Consider the following 17,671-nt stretch of genomic DNA (forward strand, 5'->3'; position numbering starts at 1 on the left):
AAAAAACATGAACCATCTGTGTCTCTTTGCACCAAAGGGATGCACAGTTGGCTTCCATAGGGGTTATAAACAAAGAATGGTGGATTTCTAAAATGGGGTTCAAACTGGCTTAAGAAAAAGATTCTTATTTGCCATGAAAAAATATGCTACAAACATATTGCATAGATTCACTTCCAGGATAAATATTTTTCTTCCAGATCCGTGACTAACTTATTACCAGATACTAACACACTCAGTCTCAGGTATATCTGAGCTATTTATTTTTTTCTAAAACTGAGGGGGGGGCAGGGGACACCCTTTTGACACAAGGACAGTACTCATCATTTTATTGTTACACAGGCAGACAAGCAGGGTAGAATAGAAATGAGACCAGAGTAGTACTTACTATCATTCCTATTTCTCTTTTTTAAAAAGTCCCTCCTGGAAGGAATATACTAAATCTTTCAGCTATCAGGGTCCATGCCTTTCTGCAGGGTTTAATCAACAAAAAAGAGCCCTTTGTCTGAGAAAATTTCTGCTCTTGCACGTGACCATGGCACAAACACACCAGGGCAAAATGCCTTTTTCTGCCCCAAGATGTTTTTTTTTAATCCCATTTATATCCCGCCCTTCTCTGAAGACTCAGGGCGGCTTACAATCTAAAGCACAAATCAATGTGCTTAGCAATAGCCTTCATTCTATGTATATGCCTGCTTATTAGGGCTTTCAGCCCCCCCCCCCCCCAGCGGCATTATTACAAAGTCAGCTTATTGCCCCCAACAATCTGGGTCCTCATTTTACCTACCTCGGAAGGATGGAAGGCTGAGTCAACCTTGAGCCTGGTGGGACTCGAACCTGCAGTAATTGCAGGCTGCTGGTGTTACTTAAGGAGGCATTAGCCCACTGCTCCACCAAGCAGTGGGCTAATGAGTTGCCTTCAACTCATGAGTTGCCTTCAACTCAGCTCCAATGCATTAAATGTCATCCTTAGCTGCTCCAGGATAGAAAATAAGAATTTTTTTCTTCTTAATCTGTCCAATGGGAGGTTGACGTCTATCAAATCTGTTCAGCTTTGTCATCTTGGGAATAAAATCAATTGGTCACGCTAATTGAGAATAAAGACAAGAAATGACATGCAGATACAGTTTTCTCCGGGTTCAAGGATAGCAGAGGAGCAACCTAATAGAGGGAAAGGCTTTGGGGTAAAAACTACAACATTTGCTGGAAAAGTATATATTCTTATCAAATAGGCTTCAATGAGCGACAAGAGCCAGACTGGCTTAGTATTGGACTAGAAAAGAGGAGATTGTAGATTCTAATCCTATACCTGAGGCACAGAATCCAGCTGAATGACTTTGGGCCATCCCTATAATTCAGCCCAGCCCACTTCTCAGGGCTGTTGTTATGGGGAAAGTACAAAGAGAAGTACATCGCCTTGAACTGTAACCCACCCTCCCCTCAAAAAAAAAAGAAAAAGAAAAGAAAAGCAGGATGTAAATCTAACAAATAAGAGCAGGGAAAAAAGTTGGGCATGGCTTTAAAGATAAGGAAAACTCACCGGAATAAAATATGAAAGGACAAATCAATGAAAAGTCTTTTAAGAAAGCATCCCAGGTGGTCCTGATGATGGGATAGTTTTGACAGAAAGCTGTCAGCTATTGATAAAATTGTGATTCTGCACCCTATAATCTCTCTGTGCCCAGAAACAGTTTTGTACAGAAGGGATAACTATATTCTGCCAGAACCAGCTATCCAGATACAGGTGGAAGAAAAGGACATTTTGCCTGATGCTGTTTGTATCTTTTGCTGTCTCTCTATCCAAACCAAGATAGTGTATAAATACAAGTCATGGGCTGTTTTCCCTCACCTGCCATTGCTCAGCCCTGGCTGGGCAAAGAGAGGAACAAAGACTAGAAAGGAAACTCATGTGATGTCTTAGAGGCACATCCAGGCTAATCAGCATAGGATTTCACTAGGCTGTCATCTGTTGATTAAGCTAAAAGAAAAATCAGTGCCTGGGAGCTGGAGTCAAATTTAAAATGTCATAGAAAAAGCTCTCAGGTATAAACAATGTGCATATTTAGGTAGGGAAGGAAACACAAAAGCAAAGGAAAATATATATATAAACAACAGTTTACTAGTATAATTCGGGTTTTCACTTTCATAACACATTCTGCAAATAATGCAGGCCCATGAATCAAATATTCATTCCCTAATGCCTTTCCTGATCTTTAAGCGGGCAGCTTGCATTTTTTAGTGGAACCTCAAGCATAATCTGAGCTTAAATGGACTCCAGAAGATGGTAGAGGACAGGAAAGCCTGGAGGAACATTGTCCATAGGGTCGCGATGGGTCGGACACGACTTCGCAACTAACAACAACAACAACAAGCATAATCAGTTGTTTATTGCTAGAACTTTGCTACTTGATCAAAGCTTTGGGGAACTTTGTTTTAACTAACAGGTTCTGCAGACTGAAGTTCTTTGAAAACTCCTATTCAAGAGCACAATCCTAACTTGCAGTTCTGTTAGCTGGAGGACTTTGTACTCATTGTATTGTTGCAAGAAAAATCTTCATCAGGGTCCAGTTCAAGCCAGGAATAAATAAAATGGAGACTGCTTTAGAAAGAAGGTTGTAGTTTATTGAAGAGCAGAGCCAGACAGAAAGGTGACTCTGGAAAAGCTGACCACATGGAGCTGGGAGTGGTGGGTTTTTATATCTTTTTGGGCTTTTGTGTTTGAGGTTGTCTCCTGTTCCTGTGGCATGAACTTTGACCTGAGCTTTCGAGCATGTCCTTTTGGTATTCTGATAGTGGTGGGATTATGTCCTAAATGTCATGTCTTTAGAGTTTGGGTGGGGTATGTAGTTTTTAGGGGTCTTTGTCTTTCTAATCTCATCAGCTCCAAGCTTCCTGGCTCCAGACTTTCTGAAAGGATTATCAAATCTGCATTTCTACAGAGCTGGTTACTGCTTGGGGCAGGGAGAGGGGATTGGTTTCTGGGGGCTGGTTTTGTCTTAGATTTTTTTTCATTATTCCTTTGTGGAAATAAAATATTCTGTCCTTTTTAATATCCCCCCAAAATATTTCCTTCTCTAGGAGGATGGGTGGGTGCTGACTTCCAACAGTATAGAAAGCTACACGTTTTTTCTAAGACCCCATTTTAAGCCCACAACCCCATTCTTTTCCTGAGGTTGATTTATGCATTTTCTCTTTTATTGATTTCAATGCAGAGAGGCAGGTAGACAAAACAAAATAACTAAAAATCATTAGGTGAAAATTGCTCAAAAGCTGTCCCCTCCTACCTCCTGCTTTGCCCACTTAGATTCCTTTCAACAGTGCTATGCAAGGAGCAAGACTGCACTAAAAACATAGGAAAGATTTTTGGATTTCACTGAGAACTCAAATTTTCTCATCCCCATAATTGGAGGGTGAAACCCATATTAGGTCCTGCTCTGCTCTTCTATAATCTACAGGGAAGAGACAAATGGAGTGCTACCAGGTTCTGACCTGACCTCAGTATTATTTTGGATGAAATAATAACTTGAACAAGGAATCTGAGACCTGAAGATAAAACCAAACCAAATGCCTGAAAGGAAAGACTTTAAAATGGAGATAGGTAACATGATGGTTGTGGCTCTAAAGCTCCAAAGCCCAATGATCATAAAAGTCATTTCCAGACTTTCCACTAATTCCAGTATGTAGTCTCAGTTTGGCTCAAGGGAATGTCTGCATTATCTTTAAAATAAAATAAAAAACCTTGGGTGGAGAGGTGAGAAACTATTAAGTGGCCCAACCAGTTCTGAAGAAGGAAATATAAAAGTAAGAACATGACTTTCCAGCAAGGCTCAATGAAACTTTTCTGGTCTCTAAACATATAGTCAGTATTATAGGAGACCAAGAGATTTCATAACTATGGATAAGGATTTGGCTACTGACTGCACAATTACAATCAGCTGGAGAAATGGCCTGGCAAGCTACTGTATATCTTTAGGTTCATGGAGCTCTGAATTTCACTGATTCTATACCAATGTTTCTCAACTACTTCAACCTTAAAATGGCTAACTGGAGAATTCTGAGAGTTGAAGTCCTGTAGGACAGAGGTCCCCAATCTTTTGGGCACCAGGGACCGGTTCCGTGGAGAACAGTTTTTCCATGGACTGGAGAGTGTGTGGTTTTATGTGCTGCCTGCATCCCACGGATGGGGCTTTGCTTGTTTGTGTGGACAGGTTGCTGGCATGCCACGGCCCGGTACCGGTCCACAGACCGGGGGTTGGCAACCCCTGCTGTAGGAGAAGGCATGGCAGAACCTGCCTTGTTTGTGCGGACCACTTGTTGGCATGCCACGGCCCGGTACCGGTCCATGGACCGGGGGTTGGGGACCCTTAGGAGAAGGCATGGCAGAACCTGGCAGTAGAATTAAAAGAGGGATCAGTCTAGAATCCCTACAAGCAGACTAAGTCCAATCCCTGTTGAATTCCATGTACCCTTATCTAATTCCAAGCAGTTGCTAACCTTTACTTGAGAAGATTCCTGTGAATAGACTGTTAAGCAATAAATCAGTTTAATTGGACCTTCACCAATGGACCTGGTCTTTCACAACTGACAAGTCCGTGCTTCTTAAAATTATCAAGGCTGAGAAACTCTGTTCTATTCTACAGACTCTACACTTCTGCAAAAGGGTAAAGTGGTAAAATTTCAAATGGCAGAAGACAAGAACAATGATAATAGGAGGTTGCAAGTGGCCATTCTGGGAAGGACTTCAATTGGTCAATGACCAAAATAAAGGATGACCTGTTCTGATCAGAAGGACTTAACTGGCAGAGACTGGGGAAAAAATTAATAATAATGTTTGGTATATTGTTTGTTTATACAGAAATTAATGTATGTATAGAGCTTTTGCTTCAATCATATTCTCATAACCATCACTGTGAACCATCTCATTCTACAGTATTCTTCTGCTAGTTATCTGGAAATAATGATGACTTCCTATTTCCCAATCTTCCTTCTTGCCTACTTCATCATTCCATTCTGCTAGGCTGGCAGTAAAAAATAACTTCTTCTTTCCCCATCTTCCTCCTTTCCTATCTCATCTTTTATTTTTCTACTAGTTATCTAGAAGTAAACAAAAACAAAAAATTCCCCACCCATCTCAGAAGAAGGAAGTCACAAACACAAACCATTTTCAGATTGTGCAAAGAAATGTACCTGGATCTATTTATAGGCATACTGAGCCAGAATGATGCCAAAATGATGTAACATGTGTGTTGCAAGCTCCACCATTTCATGCTTATGTCACAACAGCACAGAGAAGTTATATAAGTAGCAATACTTGCAGTGCAATATTCATTTTGTCCTTTGTCCCTGCTCTCCCTCCCACCCTATGGACACTTCTGGATACCTACCACAAGACTAGATGGGCTTGAAGGATACTACTACATGGAAGGAAGTGTGTAGTGGGGTGCCCCAGGGCTCTGTTCTGGGCCCAGTGCTCTTCAATATCTTCATTAACGATTTGGATGAGGGGATAGATGGGGAACTCATCAAATTTGCAGACGACACCAAGCTGGCAGGAATAGCCAACACTCCAGAAGATAGGCTTAAGATACAGGAGGATCTGGACAGACTCGAACACTGGGCACTATCTAACAAAATGAAATTCAATGGTGAAAAAAGTAAGGTTCTACATTTAGGCAGGAAAAATCAAATGCATAGGTATAGTATAGGTGGTACCTTGCTCAATAGTAGTAACTGTGAGAGGGATCTCGGAGTCTTAGGTACTGGTAACGGTGTTCAAAGCTCTCCATGGCATGGGGCTGGAGTACCTTAGGGAACATCTGCTGCCGGCATCAAGCTCCCTGCGCCCTGTGCGTTCCCACAGAGGGCCTCCTCAGGGTGCCACCGATCAGAGAATGTCGATTGGTGGCCCCCAGGGGGAGATCCTTCTCTGTGGGCGCTCCGGAGCTGTGGAATCAGCTACCGGTAGAGATCCGGATGGCGCCCGATCTTCGCTCCTTTCGTCGCGATCTCAAGACGTTTTTGTTTGTTCAAGCCGGCCTAGCCTGATGGGGATTGGTGGGGTTTTTTATTTTTGTTTTTTTAATTTTATCTTGGGGTTTTAGAATTGTATTCCAATTGTTTTAACTTGGGCAATCATTTAATCTCTTTTTAATGTTTGTATTTAGTATTTTATTCTGCCCTGTGAACCGCCCTGAGTCCTCAGGGAGAAGGGCGGTATAGAAATATTATTAAATTAAATTAAATTAAATTAAATTAAATTAGTAGACAATCACTTCAATATGAGCCAGTGGTGTGCTGCAGCTGCCAAAAAAGCCAACACAGTGCTAGGCTGCATTAACAGAGGGATAGAATCAAGATCAAGTGAAGTACTAATACCACTTTACAATGCTTTGGTAAGGCCACACCTGGAATACTGCATCCAGTTTTGGTCACCACGATGTAAAAAAGATGTTGAGACTCTAGAAAGGGTACAGAGAAGAGCAACCAAGATGATTAGGGGGCTGGAGGCTAAAACATATAGGGAACGGTTGCTGGAATTGGGTATGTGTAGTTTAATGAAGAGAAGGGTGAGGGGTGACATGATAGCAGTGTTCCAATATCTCAGGGGCTACCACAAAGAAGAGGGAGTCAAGCTATTCTCCAAAGCACCTGAAAACAGGACAAGAAGCAACGGATGGAAACTAGTCAAGGAGAGAAGCAACCTAGAACTAAGGAGAAACTTCCTGACAGTTAGAACAATTAACCGGTGGAACAACCTGCCTCCAGAAGTGGTGAATGCTCCAACACTGGAGGTTTTTAAGAAGAGACTGGACAGCCATTTGCCTGAAATGGTATAGGGTTTCCTGCCTGAGCAGGGGGTTGGACTAGATGACCTCCAAGGTCCCTTCCAACTTTATATATTATTATTATTATTATTTATTTATTTTTACTGCCATGGTCATTATTTCTATCTTGTTTTGCTTGCTCAACAATTTTGGCTTAGTAGGCACTGAAGTAAACTCATGGAACCAAATATCCTGTTCAGAGAAAGACATAACAAACAAGAAGCAGGACAATTTGGCAGAAGGAGACACCCACCTCAGGCAGCAGGGGTGGAAATCAGCAGTGAAACATTGGAGGATGGAGTTGTATGGGCCGCACCATCAGGATTTCACCTTCAGGACTAGAATTTTGCCCATAAATGTGCATCACCTGTAAGAAAGGTCTGGAAGCTACTCATGCCAGTGTCCAAACATGTCATGGGAAGCACCATTTTACCCTAAAGCAGCAAAATATCTCAAACCAGATGATCTTGGGGCCTGGCTGAAATGGAGTACAAGCTAATGGACAGCAGTAGGCAGGGCAAGTATGTATTCAGAGAAGTAGGAGACAAGGCACCTGTGGCATTTGAATTATTTCTGAACTACAAATCCAAGAATCTCTCACATCTGTCCTGGGAGTTGAAATTTAAAACATATGACAGGCCACCCAAAAAGGTTAACAAATCATAATAGATTTTTTAAATGTAAAATAGTATTCTAAAAACAAACAAACCATGTTATAGGTTAGGGGGATAGCCTCATTCACATGATAATATGGTAAAAGATAATATGGTTTGGTTGGTCACTCAGTTTACACGATGCTGTGGAAAGAAGCCGAATTCTAATGCTGATTATGCTGATGCTGATGCTATTAATAAACCTGTCAGGAACATTAGTAGCATAAAGAGGCAGCAAAACAAGTTTTTCATATAGACATTGCTGACCTTCTCATTACGATTATGTGGAAGAAACATACTGTATTTACAGTATGTACAAGCTTTTCACGTTCTAGGCAATCTATATCTTGAATGACCACTAGATGGCAGCAATGGATCAGACTTTTCTATATTGCTTTGCTAATCTAGTGGCTGTCTGAGGTATTATAGCAGAGTTATAATACAGTACATCCACAAATGCAATTTATAAGTTGTTTTCAAAACAAATGAAAGTGGACTGCTAAGCAACTTAACTATTAACTTCCATGAAAATAAAGAATATTTTCGTATATGTACATAAGGTAGAAGGAAAATTCTCATGAAAATAAAATACAATTTCCCCTTCAAAATTTAACATCTACCGGTACTTTGGGTTTGACTTAGTGTATGACATGAATCCTAGGCTACCAGATAATTGATATTCCTCTAGAGAAACTTGTTGTAAATTGTACAAGAGATAAATAGGTACAAGGAATACTATCCCCAAATTACACATTTTCTCCTAAAGACACAGCACAAAAAGATGCTACTAGGTCATATTTGGGCCATGGTAAGATGGAGGAAAGCTCTCTGTTTGAAGTTTCACAAAAAATGTTCCCCCTTTAATGCAGAAAAGATATGTTAAATAAAGTAAGATGTCATTTCAGTTTGAAGTAAGTATTACTGCCTTACTTACAGAAACATAAAAAAAACCATACGGCAGAAAAAGATCTAGTCTAGTGGACCATTGAGTGTGCCCTTTCAGGTTTCCATCAGTTCCAGGTCTTCTTGTCTCATTCATGTATGGTTTGTTCTAGTAGCCCACATATCATCAGATTGTCTTTGTTCTCCAATAACTGTTGAGGACCTTATTAAATATGGGTGATGTCTGAGCTGCAATGACTCTCCTAGTTTGTGTCAAGTCTCATATTTTGAGATAGGCAATGAAGCTTCAGGGCCCTTTGCCCAAGGGCCCTTAACGGTAAGGTAGGTACCAGCCAGGATTTGAACCCTGGTCTCCTGCATCAAAGATGGCAATTTAACCACTACACTCTCCAGGTGTGTGTGTGCGTGTGTGCACGTGCACGTGCGTGTGTGTGTATGTGCGCGCATGTGTGTGGTTTTCAACATTCTATTTTTGTCATCTTGGAAGCTAGATATTAAGTTTATAAAGCAGAATGATCTGAAATAAATAAAATGAAAATTAATCTCTCTTGCCAGGAAATCAAGGCCCGAGCACTAGCATTTCGGCAGCAGCAGGCCATTTCAGCTGAGGCTGGGTGCAACAAGGAGAATATCAAGAAGAACCGCTACAAAGACATCCTGCCCTGTGAGTTAACAAGAATGGAAAGCTCCCTTCCCAAGGACAGCTTGCATTCATAGCCTGGAGGACCAATCTGTCCTTTTGAGCAGTCACTCTAGCTGGGCTACCCTATTCTTCAGTTTGAAGTACTCCACCTCAGGGACAGTTTGACTGACACACAGCTGCTCTTCTCCAGGAAAAGAATGGCCTAGTGTTCTCTTCTCCAATTTTGCAGCTGCAGATTTGGGCTCCATTTCAGGATGGCAAAAGAAGTCTCAGGTCCATCAACCAGGAGTTTTGTAGCTCTATAATCAGCTGTAGCATGGTTATCTAAAACTCTACTGAAAACTTGGGGGGGGGGGAAATAAAAGAAGGTTTGCCAATGGAAGCAATGGTTATGAATGCTCCACCCCGTATATACATGTGTGTGTGTGTACACACACATACATATATACATGTACACATACACATACACATACATACAGACATACACACACATATTTATATCTACAAAAACATATATATATATATATATATATATATATATATATATATATATATATATATATATACATATGTAAATTTTAGATTGCTAACAAAGAATTAAAGGGAGACTGATATGCATTTCAAACTTATTTGTTTTCATCAGTCAGCCATACCCTTCTGAGACTGATGAAAACAAATAAGTTTGAAATGCATATCAGTCTCCCTTTAATTCTTTGTTAGCAATCTAAAATTTACACAAATATGAGCTGTCACTGTTGTGACTACTGCCTGTCGATGGCCTTCGGTTAGGCCAAAACAGGAAAGATTTGTTCCATGTTTGGGGCCTAGCAAGGTAATCTAAATAGTTAACAAGCATTTTATATATATGTGTGTATATATATATATATACACACACACACACATACATACATATATATATACATATGCGTGTGCAATTTTTTTTTTGGCTTGCTAGCAAAGAATAAAGGTAGACCGATATGATCATTTCAAACTTATTTGTTCTCATCAGTCAGCCATACCCTTCTGAGATTCGAACCTGGGCCGACTGCATCTTAAGCAGTTGTTTTAACCCCTAGGCCACAGGCTCTCTCTCTCTCTTTGTTAGCTGAGAAGCAAGGAAGATATGTGTTAAATGTTTAAGTATTTAGAATGCACTTGCTTGGTCCCAGACACGGGACAAATCTTATTTCCTGTTTCAGCCTAGCCCAAGGCCATCTACTAGCCCATCACAGAATTATCAGAATTGTTATTTATTGAATTAGTTATTTGGAAATTTATATAAGCTGGCTTTCCTCTACAGCAGTGGCAAATTGACAACTTTAAGATGGGTGGATTTCAACTCCCAGAATTTTGGGAGCATGCTGGCTGGGGAATTCTGGGAGATGAAGTGCACACATCTTAAAGTTGCCAAGATTGAGAAATACTACTCTAGACATTCAAGGTGATATACATAGCACATGATGTACGTATGATTTCACCCACAATAACAACTCTGTGACATAAATAGGAATGAGAGAGAGGGCTGGCCCAAAGTTACTAGTGAACCTCCATAGCTCTCCAGTCCAAGTGCTACCTCTGAACTACTGTATCACATTGGCCTGAGAAGCAGCTGTCACAGGAACATACTTTATGCCACAACTGTGAGTTACAACCTCTACCCATTTTAACATATCGTTTCATTGAAAAAGGAATGGCTTAAATTGCTCAGTAGTGGCCATCATATTGGCTTTTTTTTTTGGAGGGAGGGAGGGAGACTTCCACAATATAGGTTTCCACATTAGAGGAAAAATGATAGATGCACAAGAACATCATAAGACAAACTCTGCAACTTTCATACTTAGGTCCACTGTTAGGAATCAAGTATATAAGGGTGAAGTTTATATCATAATGTCTTGGTGCATGTTTCATGACTTCCATGCACACACATAATCACAGATGCCTAAAGCTGTGCATTTAATTACACTGAAAATGCAAGGTGTCAATACAACATAGCTTTCTCCAACCTGAGTGTTTTCTGGGTGCATGGACCAACTCCCCAAATTCTCAGTATTAACCATATCTCTTGGGTATTCTGGTAGTTGACATCTACACATTGGTAGGAGCCTGGTTCATGGAAGATTAACATAACTAATGTTTTAATCTAAGGAAGGAAGCCATCCTTCCCATCTATTCCCAGACCTCTTTTCTCCACTGCTCTCCTGGTCCCTGTCTGTTCTCCATGATATTAAGTTCTACAGTAATTGTGTTTCTCTTACAGATGACCAGACGAGAGTTGTTGTGAATTTACTAGCAGAAGAATGCCAAACAGATTACATCAATGCAAGTTTCATTCAGGTAACAGATATTCTACAGCCATTAAATAGTAGATCCCTAAAGCAAAACTTCTCAGAGCGGAGCAACTGGTATCTCACCATTCAAGATTAAAACTGAAAGCACAAGTTGGTCTTACACATTGTAGCCTATAAAATGTATTTGTGGAGAGCATCTTCAGCAGTGTTGCTGCAAGAACCAAGGGGCCCTTGCTTAGAAAGAGCCTAGAACATGGGGTCAGTCAGGGAAGCTATTACTGTTGCTTTGGGGAGGGGATTTTAGTCTTGGTTTAATGTCATGGTTCCGATAGATGAGACCAATTAGAACAGAACTCCGAGGCTTGAGTTTTCTTCTAAGAACATGTTTATTGGATTTAAAGTATCAGCACGGTCAAAAGTGAAACCAAGACTAAAATCCTCTCCCAAAAGCAACAGTAATACAAAGTTACAGTTCCCACCCCACTGGCTATGCAATCAACTATGTTTCCCAATAATACATCCAGGTGGCCTTTCTAACACTAGAATCATCTTCACTAGCTGAAGGAAACAGAAATGACCTTGGTTCCCATGGGACAGAAACCTGTTTAGTCTAATAGAAAACTTCCCATTCTCTCCCCCCCCCCCATGTTGTGGCAACCGGGAATGAGAAAAATGGCTTTGGTCAGGTCCGTTGCAAGTTTGGCATAATCATTCTAATGATGGCTGCTTTGCTGTGGAAGGTATTCATACCCATACCTCAATGCTTCTGTTTGAGACAAACGAGAAGAAGCAAGAATAGCACAATATCATGCAGAGATACTACATGCGCATCTTCCAAAGATATTTTAGTCTTGCTTTTATTTTTCAAAATACACTGGCAGTTCTCTTGTGGTATGCTAGTACACTCAACTACCACCCAGTATGAGAACTACTGCACCAGAAAATGTCAATGGCTCTTTATACAGTCCAGAAAATCGCCTGATATCATTTTGAAAACATGGTTGCACATTTGCATTCCCTGTGAAATGCTTCAGTGGTATCTATACAAGGATTCTACTTCTTCAGAAGTAAAGCACTTTTAAGAAATCAATTCAATGTCCATATTTTTCGCTTGAATGTACATTAAGTCACTCTATTTGCACGGTAGTAATGAAACGACCCAGACAAAGGACAAAAGTGAGTTTTTGAAAAATAAATCAATCAAAAGGGCAGCCAATGACTTCCATTTTGTCCTCCTCACAGGGTGTGGACAACAAGAGATGCTACATCGCTACTCAGGGGCCTCTTGCCCATACAGTGCTTGATTTCTGGCGTATGATTTGGCAATACAAGGTGAAGGTAAGTTGTAGCACTGGATTGCAGTGACTGAACTCAAGGCAGAATCTTAAAGGACAATGGGATTCCCTAAGTTATAACTTTGTCCTCAGGATCCTGCTAAAAATGGAAGTGGGGGGGAGAGAAAGTTGCTGCTAATATAAATAAAACCATTGAGAAACAATAGATACCACTATAGTCATCCAGAGTTTGCCTACTCAATAGCACAGGGTAGGGGGGGGGGAAGGAAAAGGGAATTGAGGTATTCTGAGAAGCCCACAACCCTTATAATGTAGAGAATTGCCAAAGAGAGCATGGCTGATTTGGTGCCAATGTTTCTGATAAAAAGGATTTTGTAATTTTATTTTATTTTTCACTGAGATAATGGCAAGGTAAGATAAAATCTTGTGTGGTTTTCCTCAAACCCAATATCATCTGATCACCTCTGAGAATTGCTCCAGAAAGGATCCTTCCAATCCTGCCTTCCTCAACATGTTTGTTTTTCGTAGGTGGTTTTTTTCCCCCCCTTCACAATATCTCTCTTTCTGCAGGTGATTGTCATGGCTTGCCGGGAAGTAGAAATGGGCAAGGTGAGAGCTAGTAACTGAGGAATGGCATCAGGAAAGTTTCCTTCTGCTTCCCTCCAGTCTTGTGGCTTGATGGGGAAAGTATTGTCAGCATTTTAGCTAACCTCCTTTTTCTTCTCTTTAAAAAAAATCAGAAAAAGTGTGAACGTTACTGGCCTTCTTCCGAGGAAGCCTTGCATTTTGGGCCCTTCTCTGTGGCACAGGTGAGATGATTGTATCTGGGTAGGCAGCAAGCAACGTGAGGAGGAGGAATTCAAGCCATAGCAAGCTACGTTGCTTCCCTAGTCTAGCAGAGACATCTGCACCACTCACCGCAGCTTGATTAAGGATCAAGATGTCTCATTTAGAAATTCTGCAAGTGTAATTAAGAGTGAAAGAAATTGCCTGGTAATTCAAACCAGGCCAGCATTCAGCCAACCCGACAGAAGTTCTCAGGCAGGCCATTAAAAATAGATGATCATTCCTGGTTTGCTCAATGGAGTTTCAAGGCTGAATTTAGAGCACTTACAGGAAGTCTAATAAGACCCAAAGTTGGGTATTGAGAATATCTTGAACAACCTCCAAAGCAGAAGATTTGCTTGCTTGGCAGAGCTCACCAATGCTTATGTCTGTGTTGAGTTCAGCCATGTTTTGAGGGCTGAATCTTCAAGCTACCACTTGATTGCTCTCATTCCCAGGGCATTGTGGGAAACTTAAACTTTAAAATAGAAGTCCTGTCCGTAGCCACCTGTTGCTGCCACAGTAGAAAAGAGATCCATTACAAGGGACTTTGACAAGCCTATCTTTAAATTTAAAGCTAGCCTTATTTAGATCAAAGCTGTTGCGAGACAAACCCCTGATTCAGCTTTCCCTTACCTACTGCTCTTTAAATGCATTGAACTACAATCCCCATTGTTCCCCAATCAGCAGAGCAAGTGGCATAATACTTTCCAGACCTAAGTTAATTTATGATCATCCATTTCTTATGTTGGTGAACTGAATGACACATGTGCTACTGTTGAGCAGAGGATCAATTACTTTGTTACATGACTTCCATACAGATCTCTCACTGTTCTACCTATCCTATGCAGTAGGAAAGAAAGCAGAATTGACTAGAGCTGCAGAAATCTCAACTTATTGTCAGAAATCTAGGACCATTGGATGGCAGCAAAAAAGATTTTTAAAGAGCCCTCTCAACTCTTTCCTCTCTAGGGTTTATTTGGATGTTTGCAACCCTATAACTGAGGGAAAGGGAGAATCTATGGATTCACAATGATTTTGAGCCTGTTTTCTTTTTTCTTTCTTTCTTTTTTTTTAAATCCCATTTATATCCCGCTCTTCTCTGAAGACTCAGGGCGGCTTACAATCTAAGAAGCACAAATCAATGTGCTTAGCAATAGCCTTCATTCTATGTATATGCCTGCTTATTAGGGCTTTCGCCCCCCCTCCCCCAAGCGGCATTATTACAAAATCAGCTTAATTGCCCCCAACAATCTGGGTCCTCATTTTACCTACCTCGGAAGGATGGAAGGCTGAGTCAACCTTGAGCCTGGTGGGATGCGAACCTGCACTAATTGCAGGCAGCTGGTGTTACTTAAGGAGGCATTAGCCCACTGCTCCACCAAGGCTCTTTTCTTTTCTCTGCCTTAGGTCAAAGAGCAGGAACTTAACCCAGATGTCATTTTGCGGGTACTTACCCTGGCATTTCAGCAGGTGAGTTTGCATATTATAGATTCAGATCCAATTTATTTCCTGAAACTCTACAGAGTTTGAGATCAGCTGTCTGCACTGCACAAAAGAAAAATGTAACGCTAAGAGAAACACACATACACATTAACTGGCCAGATACACATGCAAATCCTGGCCAGATACACACAGTCATGGAAAACCAATTTGCTAACTTGTTCAAACAAACGCACAAACATACAAAACACAGACAAATGTCACTTGCACTTCCCACTGCCTCCTTTGACCTTGGAGGATGGCATTATACTATACAGTTGTTATATTTAATATTTTAATGCATTTTTTTAGAAAGGGGAGCTTTGTGGGAGGCAAGGGTGCTATTTGCGGGTAGATTAATACTTAGGGACTCCAGGTTGCGAACCCCAGTTGTAAAGAGGTCTTTCTAAAATACCAGTTCAAAAGTATTGTGATTGTATTTGTGAGATTTGACATGTTTGTGAACCTGATTCATATATACGCTTCTGTAATATAATATTTATCACATGAAAGTGTTAAATGGAGTGTCTCCTCATTTATAGTATTAATGTAAGCTATTACTTTTCTGATCTCAGGAAGAACGGGTGATTTCCCATTTCCAGTATGTGGCTTGGCCAGACCGAGGCATCCCGGACACTTATGGTTACTTCCTCAACATGATTGAGCAAGTGAGATTTAAGCAGGGTGAGGACACCGTACCCATCTGTGTGCATTGCAGGTACGGGAGGATTTGGTGGCAAGGCTCTGTAGAAAGACCGCATTGCTGATTTACCAAATAAATGTAACAATTGAACATGGGAAAACAGTCGTTATGAATGAATGAATGATTAAAGTATGCAGAGAGTAGGAATATATTGATATTTTTTTCCACTAAAGATGTTAGCCCTTCAAGATAATCTAGACAAGAAACACAATTATGAGTTCTAACTTATATTAACATGAGGGTCACCAAACTCTCATTGATCCCTTCATGAATTTTCAGATTGTTCATCAACCCCCAAATATTTATTATATGAAACTAATTTAATAATACTATTTTAATAACACTATGAATATTCACGATACGAATAATCCCTGTGGTTATCGGCACACTGCATGCTATATCAAAAACTCTTGGATGGCACTTAGAGAATCTGTGCACTGGTAAAATTTTCACTTGTCTATTACCAAATGCCATACTGCTTGGATATGCACATATACTATGCCAATACATTACAACATCCTAGGCTTTTGGGAAGAGGTCAGTGAGTATGAAGGCCAACAGCAGATAAAAAACTGGTAGTTGTGATTTCACATTTTTGTTTACATAATAATATTTGATAGCCCCCATCAACCCTTGAGGGTCTATACTGACCACTTTGAAGAACCATGCATTAACAGAATCTTGCAGGACTAAAAGAATTTCTCCCCTCCTTTTACTATTTCTCCCCCTCCGCCCTCAATATTTCTCCCCTCTTTTTACTTTCCAGAAAATTAGGGAGGGTCCCTTTGCTGGTCTGTGACCATAATAAAAACTGATTGATTGATTAATTGATTGATTGATAAGGGTCTCTTCTGAAACCATTCCCATGCCCCCCTCCTTCTGTGAACTGACCTATCTTTTATATGACAGTTGTCCATGTGCCTCCTCCTCCTGTTTCCCAAGGTCATTCCCACATGCCATGGTAGAAAGACATAGATCATCATCTTCCTCTGGAATATACGCAGGTAGTCCTCAACTTAGAATAGTTTATTTAATGACCGTTCAAAGCTACAATGGCACTGAAAAAAGTGACATCATTTTTCACACCTACAACCTTTGTAGCAGCCCCATGATCATGGGATCAAAATTTAGATGCATAGCAACTGGTCCACACTTACGACTGTTGCTGTGTTCCAAGGTAATGTGATAGTCTTTTGATAAGCAAAATCAATGGGGAAGCCAGATTCATTTAACAACCATGGTACTAACCTATCAACTGCAGTGATTCACTTAACAGCTATGGCAGGAAATGTAAAATGGGGCAAAACAACAGAAACGTTGGGCTTGTGGTCGTACATCGAGGACTACCTGTGTTAGGATTCCTTGAGTGTTTTCTTCAGTAAGGGTAGTCTTCAACTTATGACCACAACTGAGCCCAAAATTTATTTTGCTAACTGAGAAATTTGCCCCATTTTTACCACTTTTCTTGCCATGCTCATTAAGGGAATCACTGTAGTTGTTAAATTAGTAACATGGTTTGTTAAGTGAATCTGGCTTCCCCCATTGACTTTGCTTCTCTGATGTTGCAAAAGGGGATCACATGACCCCTGGGGACACTGCAACCATCATAAATGTGAGTCAGCTGCTAAGCATGACTAGGGGGATGTGTCAATGGTCATAAATATGAAAAATGGTCATAAGTCACTTTTTTCAGTGCCCTTGTAACTTGGAAAGTCACTAAATGAACTGTTGTAAGCCAAGGACTACCTGTATTTGTTTGGCACTATAAAGGTTGGATTATTCTAAAAGATATTACTATACAAATCAGTAGTGGGGAATTATGTTGATCTTAAATTATGAGAAGATAAGGGTAAATAGTGAGGTGGTCATATTTAGAGCAAAGGGGGGGATGCAACTCAAAAACTCCTTTCTTGTGATCCCCAGAATTCCCTGAAATTGCACCACCAAAATTAGACAGCAAGCAGTAACAGCAGAATTGACTTTAGATCTAAAACAATCAAATCTAACACAAATGAGGCAAAAATTGTCAAAAATCCCAATACACTCCCTTCAATGATA

General features: G+C 40.5%; 1 protein-coding gene across 2 annotated transcripts in view; it reads left to right on the top strand.

Moving 5' to 3' along the window:
* The window catches only part of PTPN18 (protein tyrosine phosphatase non-receptor type 18), a 49,070-nt gene that overhangs the window by 5,567 nt on the left and 25,832 nt on the right, over positions 1-17,671 (top strand). For both annotated transcript variants that reach the window (XM_083352784.1, XM_083352783.1), the window contains exons 2-8: positions 8,933-9,041; positions 11,278-11,354; positions 12,551-12,646; positions 13,174-13,212; positions 13,344-13,412; positions 14,839-14,901; positions 15,486-15,628. In XM_083352784.1, coding sequence (XP_083208910.1) covers positions 8,933-9,041; positions 11,278-11,354; positions 12,551-12,646; positions 13,174-13,212; positions 13,344-13,412; positions 14,839-14,901; positions 15,486-15,628 — 596 coding nt within the window. The remainder of the gene's footprint in view (positions 1-8,932; positions 9,042-11,277; positions 11,355-12,550; positions 12,647-13,173; positions 13,213-13,343; positions 13,413-14,838; positions 14,902-15,485; positions 15,629-17,671) is intronic.

Source organism: Vipera ursinii (assembly GCF_947247035.1).
Source record: "Vipera ursinii genome assembly, chromosome: 2".
Classification (NCBI taxonomy): Eukaryota; Metazoa; Chordata; class Lepidosauria; order Squamata; family Viperidae; genus Vipera; species Vipera ursinii.